Raw genomic sequence first — 19868 nt, 5'->3', positions numbered from 1 at the left:
ATCACAGCCCGTGTCGTCATACATTCTGAAACAGGAAAAAGCGCTTTTTCAAACCACGTTCGATTTCAAAATACCAAACAATCGTTTGGAAAATACCACAAGAACAAAGAGGCCTTTTTTTGGTTTTATTTTAATTTACATTAGTTATAGTGTCATTTCAAATGTAATTAACTTTCATTTAGGGTTACATCACGCCTAATATCTGTTAATATCCAACATTTAATATTTATACTGTTTAATATTTATAAAAAATTGCACCATGAGTTTAACAATCTTAACCTTTTCTGTCAGATCAAGATTTTTTCCACTCACCTATTTTTATTTTACGAGTTTAATGTATGTCATTATTAAGAGCAATATGCTGAACATGTGGCCTTTATTTTGAAATATGAGCCGAGCAGTCGGATGCTTGTTGATGTGATGGTCACACACTTGCATAACGCCGCTTCCCCAACTTACCATCTTACAAAAGAAACGACGGATGCCTAAACAAATTTAACCCAAAGCGCAAGGTATTTATTATTTACTTATTTAAACGTACATTTCAACGCAAGAAATGCAATTCTTATTTTAATAGTAGAAAGCTGAAAGCTCAAACAAACACAGCACAGTTTACGGAATAACCCCTTTGTCCCTAACGTTACACTATTTGTGTAAACCGGGCTTGGCTATTCTAATTTCTGCAAAAAAACTGTAAGACAACGTTACTCGATTGAAAACTACAATGCAAAGAGGTCGTCAAAATGAATGGCTAAGTTGTGTCCAAGGAAGTAAAGAACTAAAATGGTTTAATTTGCTGTATTATTTTTAGTAATGATATTTAAAATAACAAATAAAAAAATAAAAGCAATATATTCAAATAAATAATTATTATTAATGCTGCTGCTGTTGTTATTATTAAACTTACAGATGCACTTAAAAGACTCACTGTTACATTTGTCTCAAGTTTGTTTCAAGCATGCTTCTGATTGTTCGACATTTGATAATTCTTTTCTTATCTGTTTTTCAGTCATTTTCTCATCTTGTTATCATCGTTCGGGATCATCTCGGTGTGTGTAATTATGTGCACACCCTCATAGTCTCTTAATTTCTCAGGAGGTTGAGTGTGTTCGTGGTCTCTGTGAGACTAATAGAGGACTGGCGAGCCAGTGAGAGTTAGGGTTTTTAATCAGCCTCTCATTGAGGAGGATTTCTGTGAGTGTGTATGCATGTGTGTCATGATGGGCGACGTCATTGACTTGGACAGACAGATCGAGCAACTCAGACGCTGTGAACTTATCAAGGAAAATGAAGTCAAGGCGCTGTGTGCCAAAGCGAGGTAATGCTTAGGTGTTCAAGAGACAAGATACCATTATGCATCTAAATGACTGGTGCTTACTGTTAAGTTGTGTATCATTATACAGTTGCTTATTTTGAATTAAAGTTGCAAAAGATATCTTATTTATGCTGTGAGTTTCATGAGTTCCTATGCTGTACAGGGAGATTCTGGTGGAAGAGAGTAATGTTCAGAGGGTAGATTCTCCCGTCACGGTGAGTATTTCTGTATGCATCGCATTCATATTCTTTTACAGGATTATGCAGTTTTGAAAACAGCTCACTATTAATTTCTTTAATTTGTAGGTCTGTGGAGATATACATGGGCAGTTTTATGATTTAAAGGAGCTATTTAGGGTAAGCAATTGAGAATGCAATATAGCATTTGTTAACACTTTCAAACTTGTGTGGACCGGTGGAAGTTTCTAAAAAGCAATTCTTTGTGCTGTGTTGTTTGACTCTTCTCATTGTCCTCTGGGTCTTCAGGTGGGGGGTGAAGTTCCAGAGACAAACTACCTCTTCATGGGAGACTTCGTGGACAGAGGCTTCTATAGTGTGGAGACTTTCCTGTTGCTGCTAGCATTAAAGGTGCAGAATCTATCCTGAAGTTAATCTTTTAATGTGTGTGTTAAAACTGTTCTGCACTCTGTAGTCTGCCCTTATTCACAGTCCTGTATATTTATGTCTCCAGGTGCGATACCCCGACCGAATAACGCTGATCAGAGGGAACCACGAGTCGAGGCAGATCACACAAGTGTATGGCTTTTATGATGAGTGTCTTAGAAAATACGGCTCTGTTACAGTCTGGAGGTACTGCACAGAGATCTTTGACTACCTGTCCCTCTCTGCTATTGTCGATGGCAAGGTAGGTCCTCTTATAATTTGCTATCTTTACACTTTCTATTTTAATATATTTAATAATGTAATCTATTTCTTATTTAGCCTCCATAACTCCAGTCTTCAGTGTCACATGATCCTTCTGATTTGGTTCACAAGGAACATTTATCAATGAACACAGCTGCTTACTATTTTTTTTGTGTGTGTGTGTGTGTGTGAAAACATTGAATAGGAAGTTTAAAGGAACACAATTTATTTGAAATACAATTTTGTATGAATGTAAAACTCTTAGTGTCACTTTTAATGCATTTCACGCATCCTTGCTGAATGAAAGGATCATCCTGTTTTTGCTCCTCAGATATTTTGTGTGCATGGTGGCCTTTCTCCATCTATTCAAACTCTGGATCAGATCAGGACTATTGACCGAAAACAGGAAGTTCCTCATGATGGCCCCATGTGTGATCTGCTGTGGTCCGACCCAGAAGGTGCAAGAGACTACTGTAATGTATGACATAAAGGAAAGGCTTTCAGTATGTTGTTTTAACTAAGATGGTTTGGTCTCTAGACACCATGGGGTGGGGTGTGAGTCCCAGAGGAGCTGGATATCTGTTTGGTAGTGATGTGGTGGCACAGTTTAATGCTGCCAATGATATCAGCATGATCTGCAGAGCTCATCAACTGGTGATGGAGGGCTACAAGTGGCATTTCAATGAGACTGTGTTAACAGTGTGGTCTGCTCCAAACTACTGTTATAGGTGTGTTTCTTTCTTTCTATCTATCTCATAGCAGTCTAGTATGTTACACACTGGTGTGTGTACCAGTGACTATTCAGCTCTGAATGTGCTGGTTTTCATTACTCAGTTTCCTCTTTTTGAATATTTCCTAGGTGTGGTAACGTGGCAGCCATTCTAGAGCTTGACGAGCATCTCCAGAAGGAGTTTATTATATTTGAAGCTGCACCTCAGGAAACCAGAGGAATCCCCTCTAAGAAACCTGTAGCGGACTACTTCCTTTGACCTTTTTCAGTCCGGGAGAAAAATTGAAAGCTTTAGGAGCAACCTGTATGAACTGATTTTTTTGTTTGTTTTTTTTGCGCTGGCCGACTTTTATCTGCACAACATTCAGTACTTCTGTGAATGGACCAGTTACAGCATTTACTGCCTGTTTCTCATTAGCCTTCACATTCCTTCCTCATTACAAATGTATTTCTTGCATCTTGAAAAATGTATTTGAACCTGTTTTGACTGTCCCTAATTATGTGGTAGTTTTGTATTTTCAAACTGGTGATATTTTTTCCAACAAGAAGAATAAAATGTGTGGGTTTATATATATATATATATATATATATATTTGTATTTATAAATCTACAAAAATGAGCATAGCCACAAACTTGCAGTTAGTTTTTAATATGCAGCTGCTTGTATTTATATATTCAGTGTTCCATATTTGTAATCATTTAGGACTGATAAAAATGTTTGTAATCAAACCTAAATCAAGAAATCTTGCATCAAAGGCTGTGAAGATGTACGTCATAAATCAATAGCATCACAGACAAGATAATACACAAAATATAGCACTTTAAACTTTTAGGTGCTCGGTTAAAGGCATTGAAAACTGGTTATAAATAAGTTGTTGTATATTCTGAGTTTAATGGTTAGATGTTTAATAATGGGTTGTAGTTGAGGTGCGCATAATTTAGAGGCTGTTTTTGTTCTGACCTCTTGCTATTTTACAAAACAATTTTAATGTCCAACATATTGTGTTGTTTGATTGCCAACATTAAGCAGATTATTTCTTTTGAGTAGACTATGTAAGATATTTGCTATTAAGTATTTGTTTTCTGAGTCTTTCTAATCTTACAGAGTGGCCAACTAAAATGGATCAAAGATGTGCGAGGAGAAATCAGATAACATGACTTATTTAGTGTTTTAAAATGCAGTTAAACTATGTATTGTCCATCAAATCACACATTTATGCTCTAAAGAAATAAGAGAGGCCATGATCAAAGATGATTTTGTCACCGTACAATAATTTAAAACTGAAGCCATGATGAAAATCTCCGAGACAGATCTTTCTACCTCATCAGGAACTCTCATCCCTAACCTGAGAGCACATACTTCATCATTTTTGCAAGGTTAAAACTAACAAAGTATTTTCCCTTGTGTCATTCATATGCTTTAATGTTGACATGATCAAAGATGTTGCAAGTACCTACTAGAGTGCCTCACTGTAACCTCTACTCATAATTGAAAATATAATATATAATTGAAATATAGCACAAGTGACAAAAAGATTAAACAACACACATCATAAATGTGAAATATTCTTTTTCTTTTGGTTATTACAGAAAAAGTCATACACAAGTTCTTGGGTAGTAGTGGTAAATTCAGAGTAACAGGAAAACTTAAATAATCCTTATGCCTCCATTTTCAGTAGCCATGCTTTATAATATGGATATTAAGAAAGTTTACAGTTAATTGAGGTGAACCTTTGGTTCATTAGAATTCAATTGTTGGCAGTTTTGTGGCAAACATTTCATACTTCATATAAATATGTGTCAGCACCCGAACTGATTTTACTAGTTTGCATCTAAATTATATATCCAAGCTACACATCTTCATACATGTCATTTAAATTATACATATACAAAGATTTCTGTAATTTATGTTAAAGCAGAAAGGCATTTTTTACTATTTTCTGTTACCAGTGTGCATTTCTTTCCTTTGCAACGGTCTCTAGGAAATGCAAGTGATTGGCATAAAGGGCCAGAGAGGAGTCAACATCCATCCAGCTCACTTGACCTGCGTCATCGCCTGCTTGCAATGGAAGCTCACTCACACTATTACCTAGACAGAGAGAATTGTTCTTCACTCAGTCAAAAAACATATGCCAAATATTATTCTATGTTTCATCAATACATTGTTTTTACCTGATTCATCATGGAAGTTGACTGCAACTGTCTCCATCCAAGCATTATCTGTGTTTCTTGGATCATCTACATAACCTTTATACACCTACAGGAAAATAGATGCTGTGTTATATAGCGCTCCAATACAATGCAAGGAACAGTCACAGTTGTTTGGTAAAATAAACTGTGAGTGAAATCCAGTAATTACAACAGGACTCTGCATAATCTGTTTTCATGAGTGTGAAAACATTTTCACTGTGTTAAATTTGATCACATAAATTCACTGTTGGCCAACAGGTTTAAAATTGACTTCTGTGTATACGGTGGTTCATGTATCGCTATATGTTTTTTTTGGCCTGCATATACTGTAATAATATAATAATTTAAAATTGGAAAACAGTTTGAAAAGACTGTTCAGATTTTTATCGAAACTGCAATACACTACCATTCGAAGTAAAAAAGCAACTAATACTTTTATTCAGTAATGACAACATTTAAATACGTGTGATGTTACAAAATATTGCTATTTCAAACAAGTCGAATAAGTTGATAAGTGCCTATTCATAAAAGAATCCTAAAAAAAAAACTATCATGAATTTACACAAAACAAAGCAACTTGAGCATCAAATAAGCATATTATGACCCATACTCAGAATTCGTGCTCTGCATTTAACCCATCCGAAGTGCACACACACAGAGCAGTGAACATACACACACACACACACACTGTGAACACACACCCGGAGCAGTGGGCAGCCATTTATGCTGCGGCGCCCGGGGAGCAGTTGGGGGTTCAATGCCTTGCTCAAGGGCACCTAAGTCGTGGTATTGAAGGTGGAGAGAGCACTGTACATGCACTCCCCCCACCTACAATTCCTGCCGGCCCGGGACTCGAACTCACAACCCTTCGATTGCCAGTCTGACTCTCTAACCATTAGGCCACGACTTCCCCATATATCATAAATATCATAATTATTCGAAATCACGGAAGTGTAATCGCAAGGTCTCACCTGAAGACCTGCGGAGTTGAAAAGTTCAGCGATTCGCTTCTGGATCTTTTCCCTCTCACTTGGAGATGCCTGCAGAGAGTTTAACGCCTCTTCCGAGAACTCGCGCTGCAGTGTTTGAGAAATGCGCTCTCCAGGGTCCACTATTCCCTGAAAACACAACAACAATTATCATAACCATCTGTGAGCATATTAGCAGAATTCATTTTTAAAAACCTCACCCCACAGATGCTGCAGCTCACTCAAAATAACCACTCTGAACATTTAAAACAAGCACCGAGGTTTATGCTCACCCCTGGGATGGCCCATTCGCCACAGTCCAACCTCTTGATGGACACAAATTGCAGCACAGGTAGTTGAGAGTTAGTGTTGTTGACACGCTGTCCTGTAGAGTCCCTTTTCCACCTGTATGAGGCCACAGGAAACCGGAATGAGTTTTCAAAAATGTTTTAAGCATGCGAACCCACCCACATTAAACACAAAATTCCTTGCATGCATGGAACTGTTAAACCGGTCAAACGAGAAAGAGATTACATGTAAAAGGTTGGTTTCTTTTTATACCGACACACATTTTAGTACCTGGTAACTATTGGATCAGCGGCGTGGTTCGGACCCCACCTTCCCAGTAATCCTCGGCCCTCCAGCCCAGTCCTTCCATGTGGATTACTGAGGATGATTTACGGTAAGTAACAGCATTGTAAATATTACAATTATTGAAATATTTTTGGATAATCTAGTATTCGGACTCACAGTGGTTTGCCATTTTGAACATGATACGAGCCCTCATGGCTTCTCCTGTCCACAGATTGATCTATAGAATTGAACTGTGGGGAAAATGCACTAAAGAAAGCATAAATAGATTGTTATACATATATTTCAAAACATTATTAAAACGTTTTAACAAGATTATCCTGTGGTAAACCTTTTTTTTCTTTTCTCTTTTAAAACTAATAAATCATAAAATCTACAGTCTAATATTTATCAATCAATTAACATTTGATAAATATTGCAATTTAAGGTTGCAATTTATTGTAGAAATAAAAATAATATATGCTTAACATGAATAATATATTTCTTAATGTTGTAATATTATTTGTTTATGTATTTTGTACTCACCCAATCTCTGGGTCAGCCCAAACAGGCTTGTTCAGTACAGTGGGGGCGGTATAGTTGACAGGGCTGTACTGGGGCCAGTCTGTGTCCCAGTCTACTGTGTGGTCTGGGACAGGGAAGCGGTGTGTGTCTGATCCGGGATACACCGGGCAGCGAGCCTTCACGTGCGCGGCGGCAGAACACATGTAGACTGATGTTGATGAAAAGACACTGCGGGTAATGGCCTTCTTACTGCTGGAAATTGGTTGGACGCACCTATTAATTTAACCCTTAAGTTGCAATTCAACTCACAAGTCAAAAAATAGAGCACTACGAGGAAAAAAATGCATTAAAGAACCAGAAAATCTGTTGATTACACACCTGTCAATGTCAAGCTCGTGTCACAACTAACTAACTTACAGCTTCAGAATTCAAATTAATATTAATTATGACATTCATTCACATACCAGACTCCACTCGTGGCAGCAGCGTAGGGAAGCCCAATAAGACTAAGCGCTACATGCACCGATGCAGCCCAGTGACGGGACACTGCTTTCATTCCTGAACAATCAAATCTCTAAACCAGCAGAGTTGCAGCAACCCGGAAGAGAGAGACTGGCCCCGCCTCCTCGGTGACGCAATCCACGCGACGCGCCGTGGCTGCTCTGCTCTACATGTGACATGTGAACCTCTCTAAATGTAGATTATACATTTCTTAAAAGAGAAATCGTACAGTATAATCGACCCAATATAAAGGGCACAATTAATGCTTTTTGAGAACGTGTAGATGTGTTTGTTTAAATCGAGCGCCAACCTCCCGCTCTCTCTCTCGTGAGGCCAATAAGGAAGTGACTAAAACTGCAATTCATCGACTGGCCGCTTGAGGCTGGCTGCAGTAAGAGAGTCAGTTCCATAGACTCCCCATGTTAAAATGCCCAACTTTACAGCAGGAAAAAACATGTTTACAGCCTGGTTCAAAAAATGATTTTGGTCTAAATAGCTAATTTTGCCCTTCATGACAACTGTGAGGGGGGTGAATTTTTTTATAACTCATCCGTTTAAATTATATTAAGACTTAAAGTTCTGCATAATTAAGGGCGTGGCCACTTGAGTGACGGGGAGATTGCCGCTGCTGACACTGCCGTCGCGCTAGGTGGGCGTGGCTACAGCAACTAGCTCCCGCCTTTTTGCCCATTTTTGATTGTCCGGGAGAGTCGCGCGTTGACGCGCTGCCAAGATGGCGACGGCCCGCTCTACACACTTTAGGCTTCAAAAACTCTCTTCAGTAGTCTACGGGTGACGTCACGGACACTACGTCCATATTTTTATACAGTCTATGGTTTAAATGCATTAAATTATAAATAAGATTCAATTGCGTTTAAATAAGGGCTATTTTTTTGTATAAAATATTACGATCCATCACTCTAGAACCACAAATAATAATAATAATAATAATAATAATTTACACTAGTACAGACTGAACAAAATAAAGCATTGCTTAGTAATTGGTTGACCTAAATTGGTATTATCCAGTTGTGTACTAAACTTTAACAACTGACAACTATTCAACCTACTTCATTACATACCTTTCTATCAAAGTTATCTGACATTATCAAGATTATTTGTTAGTTATTATTTGTTCTGACACAGTTTAACTCTGAGTTCTTGTCATATTTTATTACCATTTTCTAAACTATAGTGAATGAACTGTGATAATGTGAGAACTGTTGAAGGTGTCTGAATAAATTTTGGTTTGACTGTGTGTGCGTTTAAGTAAAATGTATGTAACTGTGAGAGAATATATGATGCATGTTTTTGTTCCAGTGGTAAATGTTGTTCATATGATGTAAATATGTTAGTGTTTTTCTCACTTCAGTATAGCCTCTTCTCCCTTTCTCTTTTTTTCCAACCACAAACTGTAAATCACGCCGCAGGGCCTGCCGTAGCCGTGGGAGGAGGCATGCGTGCACCCGCGCACCCGCTCGAGCGCTCTGGCCGTCCACGCGCAGCGCGCGCCCAACTGTCGTACAGGAGAAGTGCGCGCTCGCGCTCCGTTTAGATGCTCGCATCCACAGGGGCCTTGACCGACTCCTCTTCCACTGTCAGCAGAGCACACCGTATAACGGCAGCCTTTACGATTCAATAGCCCTGTCTTTGATCTGAAGGCAAATAGGAGGCTCCCATACCCCAGAGACTGCGCGAAGGCGATTGATTTGCGGACAGAAGTGATGGCGGAATCGGGCAGCAGCGCGGCGGGGGCCGGAGCCGCGGGCTCGAGTAGCAGCACCGCTGGGGCTGGAGCTGCCGTCGCGGTCGGGGGAGCTAATGGAGCGGCAGGACCCAAGCCTGGCCTGGAGTCGGTGAAGGGACAGAATTTTGATGTTGGCCCCCGATACACCGATCTCCAGTACATCGGGGAGGGGGCCTATGGGATGGTCTGGTAAGCGGAAACTGCACGGTTTTGCCGTCGCACGCGTTGGTTGGTGATATTGCTGAATCGGAGGGAGTATTAATGTGCTGGTAATGTTAACGTTACTGATCAGCTGTTTGTAGTGAAGAAAAAGGGTGTTGATTCTCTGAAAGCCTGTGGCATTACGCTTTCCTTTTTCATAGACAGAAAAAAAAATATACACGGCGTTTCAAAAGCAACAGAGAATCGTTTTCTCCCCTCAACAAGCACATCCTTTATAGAATCTCAGGGCTAACAATAGATTGCTAGTAAGACATTGGATTAAATCCCATTTTTTTCAGCACTGGCTGTGTTTGAAAGCTTTGCGAGCTGCCTAAATTACATAAACCGTGTTTTTGGCATCATGTAGGAACGATCAAAAATGCTGTCTGGTTTCCAGTGTCTCGCTGCACGTGAATATATGTTTATATAGAGAGAGCTCTCGATGAGTTTAGATGTTGAAAGTCACTTGTCATTTGTGATTTGGGGAGTGTTCTTGTTGTTTGTAGTGTGAGACTGCATGCTAGTGCTGTTGTCTTCACCGCTAACAATCTGTCATCTCTCTCTCTCTCTGAGCTCAAACAGGCGTGGTTACGATGCGGCCAGATGTGGATCAAGTGGCTTCGCAAACATTTCCGCGGTTTTTTCTAGAAATAAGTTCGCACCGTTTTTGAGATGTCAAATCAACTGCTGATAAGTGTTGGTTAAAATATGCGAAATATATAAGGGGCAGAATTCATAGCTGTGCGCGTCGGTCTGTCCTCCATCCTCAAAACGACTCCAGTTTCGCTGGAGGATGTAAACAAACCCCCTGTAATAAAACACAAAGGCCTTCTATGGACATCTTTGGGTAGGGCTACCAGACAGCGGCATAATAAGAAAAATATATAAAGAAACATATACTAGATATTTCCACAAGTACAGTGCACATAGTAGTTTTAAACACATCAAATATATGTAAAATGGGGATTTTGGACTGTCCCATCTGAGAGGTTTTCTTAAACCTAACAATTAAAAGCATACAAAAAATTATTTAATTTATGTCCATTTTGGTAGTCCTTAAAATAAACAAATTAGAATATTTAAAATATTAAAATAATAATACAAAAATGTATGTCCTAAAATTGGGGCAACTTGGTGGGAAGACAAGTGAATGATCTTATTTAATTTAATTTATTTATTTACAAATATTTATATCCTGCATATGCCAAGCCTAAAAAAACAACCTGCAAACCAACATCTGATCACCCCCCCCACCCCCAAATAGCTGTCTTTATTTAAAAAAAAAAAAGTATATTTTATATATATATATATATATATATATATATATATATATATAATGTGTGAAAAAGTTAATTTAAAGGTTATGTCTAAAACACACAAAGCAGGGATTTAAACAATTTATACATAAATATGAATAATATTTAACATAGCCTTAGGTTGACGTTCAGGATTTTTCTTAATTGGTTAGTTCGCCCAATTAGCAAAATTATGTCATTAATAACTTACCCTCATGTTGTTCCAAACCCGTAAGACCTCACCGTTTATCTTTGAAACACAGTTTAAGATATTTTAGATTTAGTCCGAGAGCTCTCAGTCCCTCCATTGAAACTGTGTGTGTGGTATACTGTCCATGTCCAGAAAGGTAAGAAAAACATCATCAAAGTAGTCCATGTGACATCAGAGGGTCAGTTAGAATTTTTTGAAGCATCGAAAATACATTTTGGTCCAAAAATAGAAAAAACTACGACTTTATTCAGCATTGTCTTCTCTTCCGTGTCTGTTGTGAGCGCGTTCAAAACAAAGCAGTTTGTCTCATCCGGTTCACGAATGAATCATTCGATGTAACCCAATCTTTTTGAAACAGTTCACCAAATCGAACTGAATCGTTTTAAACGGTTCGCGCCTCCAATACGCATTAATTTACAAATTTCTTAAGCTGTTAACTTTTTTAATGTGGCTGACACTCCCTCTGAGTTCAAACAAAAAACTACTGGTGATCCGAAAACCGATGCAACCGGTTCTTGACTCGTGTGAACGAGTCATTATCTGGCTCGGCTCGGTGACAAACTGCTTTGTTTTGAACTGTCTTACAACAGACATGGAAGAGAAGACAATGCTGAATAAAGTCGTAGTTTTTTCTATTTTTGGACCAAAATGTATTTTCGATGCTTCAAAAAATTCTAACTGACCCTCTGATGTCACATGGACTACTTTGATGATGTTTTTCTTACCTTTCTGGATATGGACAGTAGACCGTACACACAGCTTCAATGTAGTGAGTGAGAGCTCTCGGACTAAATCTAAAATATCTTAAACTGTGTTCCGAAGATAAATGGAGGTCTTACTGGTTTGGAATGACATGAGTTATTAATGACATAATTTTCATTTTTGGGTGAACTATCCCTTTAGGTTTAGTTTAAGCACCTCTGTTCACTTTTTAACATAATTCCCGATGCTGTTTGAGTTAAATATGTGCACAAGTTTGTATGAGAATTTTTTGAATACTCCCTCCTCTCATCCCACCATCTCTTTCCCTGCCGCCTGCAGCTCAGCTTTTGATCATGTGAATAAGATCCGAGTGGCCATTAAGAAGATCAGTCCGTTTGAACACCAGACCTACTGCCAGCGCACGCTGAGGGAGATCAAAATCCTCCTGCGGTTCCGTCATGAGAACATCATCGGCATCAATGACATCCTGAGAGCGCGTCGCATCGATTATATGAGGGATGTGTATCCTTAAACATGCACTCCAAGCATACAGTGCACAAGGCTGAATTGTTGTACATACAGTACCATTGTATTCTGGAGAATTTGGGCCGTGTTATGCTGTAGTTCTTTAACTGCATTTCAGCTACATCGTACAGGACCTGATGGAGACCGACCTTTACAAATTGCTGAAGACACAGCAACTCAGCAATGACCATATCTGCTACTTTCTGTACCAGATCCTGCGAGGGCTGAAGTACATTCACTCTGCCAATGTGCTGCACAGAGACCTGAAGCCCTCGAACCTTCTCATCAACACCACCTGTGACCTCAAGGTCAGAAAAGCCACACAGATATTCCTGAAGAATAAAACTCTGATCATAAAACTCTAGGTCTTAATATAATAAGCAGCATTTAGTGAGCCATTGACAGTGACAGAAGCTTCAGACAGATAACCTGACAGTAAAAAGTAAATATGAAACCTGATGTGAAATGGAAATAGTTTTGTAAGTGATCTATTTCAGTGCAGATATTTTGAGCAACGCAAGACCAAATTTAGTAATGTAGTTCTTGTGCTTTGTGCAATCTTAAGGCAGTGAGCCTAGAGAAGCTAAATATAGAAATGAGTGGCTTTTAAAGCAAAATTGCATGTTGGAGAGTTGTATGGAGGATAATTACATTTCCTCACCCATAGATCTGTGACTTTGGGCTGGCGCGGATAGCTGACCCTGAACATGACCACACCGGATTCCTCACAGAGTATGTGGCTACTCGTTGGTACCGTGCTCCTGAGATCATGCTCAACTCCAAGGCATGTCCACGTGTCTGTGTGGTTAGCATTTAACACATTACCTTGATGCATGTTTTCACATTCTCTCTCTTAATCTTTCAGGGCTACACTAAGTCTATTGATATGTGGTCTGTGGGTTGCATCCTAGCTGAGATGTTGTCCAACAGACCCATCTTCCCTGGAAAGCATTATCTGGACCAGCTCAACCATATTTTGGGTGAGAACTAGTGCTTGATGCTCTTTTGAATTTCCCCATTTTCTGACTTCCTATTCATTTGTTTAATTTTCTGCGGTACCTCAAGCACAACATAAAAAAGAAAAAAGCTTGTATATGGCAACTGCATGCAGCTCGGAGAGTGCTGTGTTATGACTCAGTGACACGCTGTATCAGTGCGGGCAGGAAACACTCTGTAGAGTATTGACTATCTGCTTCTGAACAGTGTGCAGTGTCATCATCAGCCACTTCCCTGTTTTCCGGGAACATACTAAGCGGCTGTTTTCGACATTGATTATAGTAAGAAATGTACCAAATCAGCATATTAGATATTATTCTATGATTTCTGAAGGATCGTGTAACCGTGAAGACTGGAATAATATCTAATGAAAATCAGCTATCAAAGGAATTAATTACATTGTATTCAAAAAGTAAACGATTATTTAAAATTGTAATGATGTCCCATATTACTCTTAACTTTTTTTTTTTTATCAATTAAAGGCAGCATTGGTTAACATAAGAGACTTCTTTTAAAAGCATATAAATTTTATAAAATTTTATTTTTTAACGTATGTTAATTTTATTATTACATTTAGTTGCTACGCAGCACAGAATTTAAAATGAATTAATTACAAAATACTGTATATTTTGATTGGATGTGCAAAAATGCTTTTGAAGGTTATTCAGAAGTATTTTCTACTCCCTTAAAGAGTCATATTTCTTTTTTATTTTAACTATGCACAATGAAAGGTTAGTTGCATTTTATTGTTCCATTAGTATTGTTTTCTTCCCTGATTTCCGTGATCTATCAAGGCTGCTTTTCCTAAAACCAAAGTAGACTGTGGAAACAATGGTTTTCAGTTGAGGACCACTGTACTGTATTGTTGTTATTTGTCCCATTTGGGAATGCAAGCACATTGTTCATTTTATGATAATTTTCCTGCCCCATCAACAAGGTATTTTGGGCTCCCCCACTCAAGATGATCTGAATTGCATCATCAACATGAAGGCCAGGAACTACCTCCAGGCTCTACCCCAGAAACCGAAAATCCCATGGAGCAAGCTGTTCCCCAAAGCAGACAACAAATGTAAGTTTACACATTGGGATGTTTAGTGAAATGATATGTAGAGGGGTCTGGCAGGAGCTGTCTCAAGCATGTGTTTGTATGTGTGTGTGTGTGTGTGTGTGCGTGTGAGTGAGTGAGTGAGTGTGGGAGTACTGAACAAATGTGGGTGTCAACAAATGGTCTTTTTGACAGTCTGACTGCATTGTCCAAGTATGTTTAATAAAACATTGGCAGGGAAGACATCCTTGTATGCTTTTTCTCTTTTGTGACTATAGTTGAGCATGATAATGTCAGTTGTATGTTAGAACTAGTGAATAAGTTGCTTTGTAATCATAAATTTAACATAGAAATGTGGAACTTCTTTATGTACTTTTACCGTTGCATTTCAGCTCTGGATTTATTGGACCGCATGTTAACCTTCAACCCCATCAAACGTATAACTGTGGAGGAAGCACTGGCCCACCCCTACCTGGAGCAGTACTATGACCCCTCTGATGAGGTATCGTCTTTCCCCTCTCCGTCATTTCTGTCTAACTCCCCTTCAGTCTGTCATCTGTACAATCCCATATCTGTTAGTGAAGCCTAACAGCATTACGCATTGTTTGCAAATTTAGCCGGTGGCTGAGGAGCCCTTCACTTTCAACATGGAGCTGGACGACCTTCCTAAAGAGAAGCTGAAAGAGCTGATCTATGAGGAGACGGCACGCTTCCAGGCCACCTACCAGGGCTCCTGAGAGGGACAGGTACAAAAACACAAGTGTACAGGTCAAATGACCAAAAGTGTTAGAAATGTAAATATATGAATATGGTTATATAGTAGTATTCTTTGTAAAGGATTGTTCACACCAAAGATGATAACTATAAAGATATAGTATTAAAAATCGTTCTGCGTATTGAAGAATAGCAGAGCCCACACCACAGAGAAACGATAATATTGGAATCACTTTCAGAACATTTATTTCCAGCTGATGAACGATACAAACATTGACACCCAATCAGAATCCGTGCTGCTATAACGAGCTCGAGAGTTTAAAGTGGCAGAAGCGCGTGCACTTAGAAAATACATATGATGTCGTCCACTGTTGTGGATACTAATATTATTATCTTTATAGTTATCTTTATAGTTCTAGTTCTTGGTGTGAACAGGGCTTAAGGCATGAAAGAAATAACAGAGGTCAAAAGCAGTGACTTACACAAGTCACATGAAGCAATTAAAGACATAGTTCACACAAAAATGAATCGATGGCAATTTTACTCCCCCTCATGACTGGTATGACTGATTTCCGTCCACAAAACACGAAATAAGATAATTATAGCAATAACAATATTTAAGATAATAATTTACATGAAAGGAAAAAACAGTGTAACTTGTGCACCGTATTTGTGGAAGAGACTTAAATGGTTATTTTCACATTTTATATGTGCATATTCATATTTGGTAAGTCTTTAGTTATGATGTCAAACCATGTGTTATACATTGTAATATACATGTACAGATGAGATTCTTTTTTACATATATAAAAAATCATTATTTTAACTAATACAAAAATGAAAACTGACATTTCTCTTTTTTGTTTGTTCTGTATATTAGCATATTTAGAATTACTTTTTTTTTATTATTATTATTGAAGATTATATAATTGCAGTTATTTTTTTCAATGAAAGCAATTCTCAAATTCTCCCTAAACTGAGTAAAGCCACACTGAGTCTGAAATTTGTGCAACGTTAAAAGAAATTATACAACCGTTTTCATGTTTTGTCAATCACGTTTGCACACTGCCTCCAAACCTTTTGTCTGTCATAAAAAAAAATTGGATTGGGTTTGATTTTGTGTTTTTCTCATCCATAGCGAGCTTTTTTTAAGAGGCGTTTTGACAATTAAGAGCCACCGCACATGCAAAGCCAAATTCAAGAATGACGCCTGACAAGCTGATCCACTTTGTCCCGCAGCACAGAAATTGGTGGTGTTCTTTTTAATATATGGCTCCAGTAGTGCTAGCAAAGCATCAAACTGAGCCACTGACATCCTGAAGTGAACTTTGAATCTCCTGGGATAATCCCGCAGCTCCTCGATAAGCTCTCGACGCTATCTCAGGATTGAGTGGACCCAGTATTTCCTCTTTCTTTTTCTCTTTTTAAGAAGGAAATCATTCTCACTGCTTGAAGACTCCATCTTGTATAGTTTTTTTTTGTTGTTGTTTTTTTCACAAAAGATTAATTCAAATTAATCGGACTCTGTGTGCAAGGTTTCTTTAGGATTTTTAGGATGACGAATTCGAAAAACGCATATGAAAATTTCAGTCTCGGTGTGCTGGGACCTTTACTCTTGTTTGAAGAATTTCCATGCTTAACCTTGTCTTGATGTCTGTCTACTGATGGTCAGTAATCCTTTTTTGTAATTTTTTTTCCCCCAGCCATCACGGAGAATAACCGAGCAGCATGGAGTCTCCGATAAAGATAACTCCAGACAACCTGCAAAAACATATACATACATATATACATAAAAAAACAAGATAAAAAGACAAAAAATAGATCTACATTTAAAAACTTGAGCTTTGTTTTATCTGTCCATCTCTCTTTCTTGTTGGAAAGCTGTACGCTAGTTTGTGCTTGTAACATCTTATCATAACGCCATTAATGAGGGCCGCCAGACTCGCTGTTTTCATCGCATACCACACACAGCTCCTGCGCTCTCAAACAATTGCATCTTTCACCCTTTCTATCAATACCCTGCTTATCTCTGTCTGTATCCATCTCTTTCTCTTTCTGTCTCTCTGGAGGGTGTCTCTCCACTGGTCTGTGATGTTCCTTTCTTCATTCCACAGAGATGGAGAGAGAGGAGGAGGATCTCTATGATGGGCACTGACTGGTGTGTGTATATATAAGTGGTTTTGAGTTTCATTGGAGTAATGTAAGTTGGCAATCTGTTTGTACACTGTAATTTGAACGTTGCAATCAGTTACAAATCGTGTTTTGTAATGTTGGGAATTAATATTTGAGTATCTTTTGAAATATAAAGTCATTGCTTGTGTTTAATTTTTTTTATGCATTCAAAGACAAATGGCTACATTTAATGAGCTTGGACTTTTGTTTTGTGAGGAAAAAGAGGTGGAACGGAGGAAAGCGTGCAAGATGGAATAGTATCATCTGCTGTAAGATGTCATGTTCTACTGTTGAGAACGGAGACTATTTCTTGCCAGTGTTCTTGGGAAATTTAAGCCATCAGTATCATTTTTTTCATTTAATGTTGGCTTCCTTTCCCTCTTTCTCCTCCTCTCGCTCGTCATTTAATTTGCTGGAGGTTCTGTGGTGTGCAGACCTTCATTGTGCGTTTTTTTTTTTTTTTTTTAGGGGGGTTGATACTGATTTCCTTGTGAATAACAATAGTTGTCATTGGTTACCATGTCCATAGCTACTGTTGCCATGATTCCGTTCTGATAAGTCACACGTAGCTCCCCACGTTCTGGCTTTGTTTCTCGCAGATGTCGGCCCCTTCTTCTTTTGTCTTTCGCATCTTGTTTTGTTTTTCTTCACTTGTCCTGGAGTGATTGAGGAAACATAGCCAAGCTTAACACTTTCAGAGCCATAGCACATTTTTTCTCATTCCCTCCCTGTGATGTCAGAACATTTCAAAGGGCTTTTCCACAGGGCTTGCTGACCTCATCATGCCTCTCCTGCCTGTGATTGGCTCAGCTTGTGTTTATCTAGTTTCGAAATTACTTATTCTGCATGCGTTGCATCTTAGATGCAACTACCTGCCTTTTATTCTGTGTTTTCGGTGAGATGTCGCCATCTTTCGATGCCGTTTTTAAAGAAACCCTCATTGCTTTTGGCCAATCATGGATGAGGAAAGCATGTTCAAGTGGGAAGAGTTAAAATGGCACAGTGTATAGCTGTTTTGCATAAATACATGGCGTGAGTTGCATAAATTAATAACCCCCCCCCCCCCCCCCCCAAATTCACCCCGCATGTCAATCAATTTAACATTTCTCAATCGGTGCACCTGCACTTTGTCCAAATGACCAAACGTTTGGTTTTCATTTCAGTTTTTAGTGCAATTTGATCGATTCCTGTGACAAACATTTCCTTGTTTTCTTTCTAAGCTTTAGTCTTCTTTTTTTTCTTAATCCCCTGCTTGTTAGGGTGAACTGTAACAGGCAGTGATGGTTGGTCGAGTCCCATGTCTGTACGTCTGTCCTTTCCAACCAGAAGCTGCTCTTCTCTGCTTCCTCTTGAGGAGCAGTGATCATCCCACCCTGTGTTCTGAGGGAAACAACTCATTACCAAGAAAATGATTATTTATATTACTGTATTGTCAATGGCAATGACATGCTTATTGTGAATGGGACCATGGGGACTGTCAACAGTCTCACACACACACACACACACACACACACACACACACACGTTTTTCTCACATATAAACCTGCACGCATACAGTGTATGATTTCAAAAGCCTGCAAAGGAGGCAGATATAATGTCCTTTTAATGGCTGTTATTATAATTATTGCTGGTGTTAAATTGGTGAGTTTTTTTGTATTTTATTTTATGAAAGGGATTTAAAAACGTATGTCCTTTTTTAAAGTATGTTTTGCATTTCTTTCATTTTGTTCGCTTTGGGTGTGAAAAATAATTGGCTGTTCACTCTTTCTGGAGTCTGTTTTTTCCCTAGACCTTATAAGGAATTATTTTAAAAGACGATTAAAGAATATGGGTAGATTGTCAAGAGAAATGAGCTATGGATGGTTATAGTCTATGTATATGCTTATGGGTATAATAAATTAAACAATTAACTAAAACAGAATTATATACATATATTAATTAAAATTCTTGATACTGTAAGTCTTTGTCTCATGTGTGGTTTTTTTTGTTTGTTTTGCTTTACTGATTTTTTTTTTTTTATTTAGTAAAAAGGGAAATAAATTTGAATAAAATTTTTATTTTTCAGGTATTTATCTTAAAATAATCATATAAACATACTATTTACCATCAATAATCAGCCCTATATACTGACATAATGAAGTTTTTATTTTCAAATATTAAAAAAATTAATATGTTCTCCTTAAATTAATTAAAAGCATTACAGGTGTTTTAGATTTAGTTTAAGACCTAATGGCGCACGTGACTCATTTAAATGGACTTCTTTGCTTGTGCACTTAAAAGTAATTCGATTTTTATTTGTGCTTGACTTTTTAATTGTCACTCAAATATAAATCATTATTTTCTAATATGTTCGATCGATAATTATGTTCTTGCCTCTGTCTAGTGAATAGTTTGAGGGCATTTTCCAATTTCACAATACACAGGTTTTACGTTTCCTTTTAGTCATATTCCCTGATATAGTTTTTGAAGATGGGAGTTGTTATCTGGTTTTGTGTGAAGGGAGTGGCATTGTGGCTATCAAAATCCAATTAATTTTCCTTATCGATGGAAAAGTAAAGCATGGATGTGCATGTCAAGTTCAAGCCGAGCAGAGGTAAA

General features: G+C 38.2%; 3 protein-coding genes across 5 annotated transcripts; 2 read left to right on the top strand and 1 right to left on the bottom strand.

Moving 5' to 3' along the window:
• Positions 1–181: 181 nt before the first annotated feature.
• Positions 182–3482, top strand: LOC132144222 (serine/threonine-protein phosphatase 4 catalytic subunit B-like). The gene is made up of 9 exons (XM_059555014.1): positions 182–512; positions 1010–1318; positions 1479–1530; positions 1621–1671; positions 1801–1902; positions 2006–2179; positions 2510–2636; positions 2717–2906; positions 3038–3482. The coding sequence occupies exons 2-9, from the start codon at positions 1209–1211 to the stop codon at positions 3165–3167; spliced, it is 936 nt and encodes a 311-aa protein (XP_059410997.1). The 5' UTR covers positions 182–512; positions 1010–1208; the 3' UTR covers positions 3168–3482.
• A 1017-nt stretch (positions 3483–4499) lies between these two features.
• LOC132144206 (ADP-ribose pyrophosphatase, mitochondrial-like) lies at positions 4500–7799 on the bottom strand. Of its 3 annotated transcripts, none has more exons than XM_059554988.1 (8): positions 7626–7799; positions 7183–7434; positions 6817–6906; positions 6646–6732; positions 6360–6471; positions 6070–6216; positions 5081–5165; positions 4500–4997 (listed from the first exon to the last, which is right to left on the bottom strand). In XM_059554988.1, exons 1-8 carry the CDS (start codon positions 7715–7717, stop codon positions 4852–4854), a joined length of 1011 nt encoding a protein of 336 aa, XP_059410971.1. In that variant the 5' UTR covers positions 7718–7799; the 3' UTR covers positions 4500–4851. The 3 variants fall into 3 exon arrangements, with proteins under 3 accessions (XP_059410971.1, XP_059410988.1, XP_059410979.1); XM_059555005.1 differs by having other exon boundaries at positions 7183–7410; XM_059554996.1 differs by having other exon boundaries at positions 7183–7413; positions 7626–7796.
• A 1330-nt stretch (positions 7800–9129) lies between these two features.
• LOC132144183 (mitogen-activated protein kinase 1-like) lies at positions 9130–17845 on the top strand. The gene is made up of 9 exons (XM_059554952.1): positions 9130–9598; positions 12158–12340; positions 12462–12651; positions 13011–13127; positions 13209–13323; positions 14277–14408; positions 14777–14886; positions 15002–15130; positions 16802–17845. The coding sequence occupies exons 1-8, from the start codon at positions 9387–9389 to the stop codon at positions 15119–15121; spliced, it is 1179 nt and encodes a 392-aa protein (XP_059410935.1). The 5' UTR covers positions 9130–9386; the 3' UTR covers positions 15122–15130; positions 16802–17845.
• The last annotated feature ends 2023 nt before the right edge of the window (positions 17846–19868 follow it).

Source organism: Carassius carassius, chromosome 1 (assembly GCF_963082965.1).
Source record: "Carassius carassius chromosome 1, fCarCar2.1, whole genome shotgun sequence".
In the NCBI taxonomy this organism is placed as follows: domain Eukaryota; kingdom Metazoa; phylum Chordata; class Actinopteri; order Cypriniformes; family Cyprinidae; genus Carassius; species Carassius carassius.
Note: the sequence above shows the minus strand (reverse complement) of the source record. Positions and strands in the feature narration are given on the sequence as shown.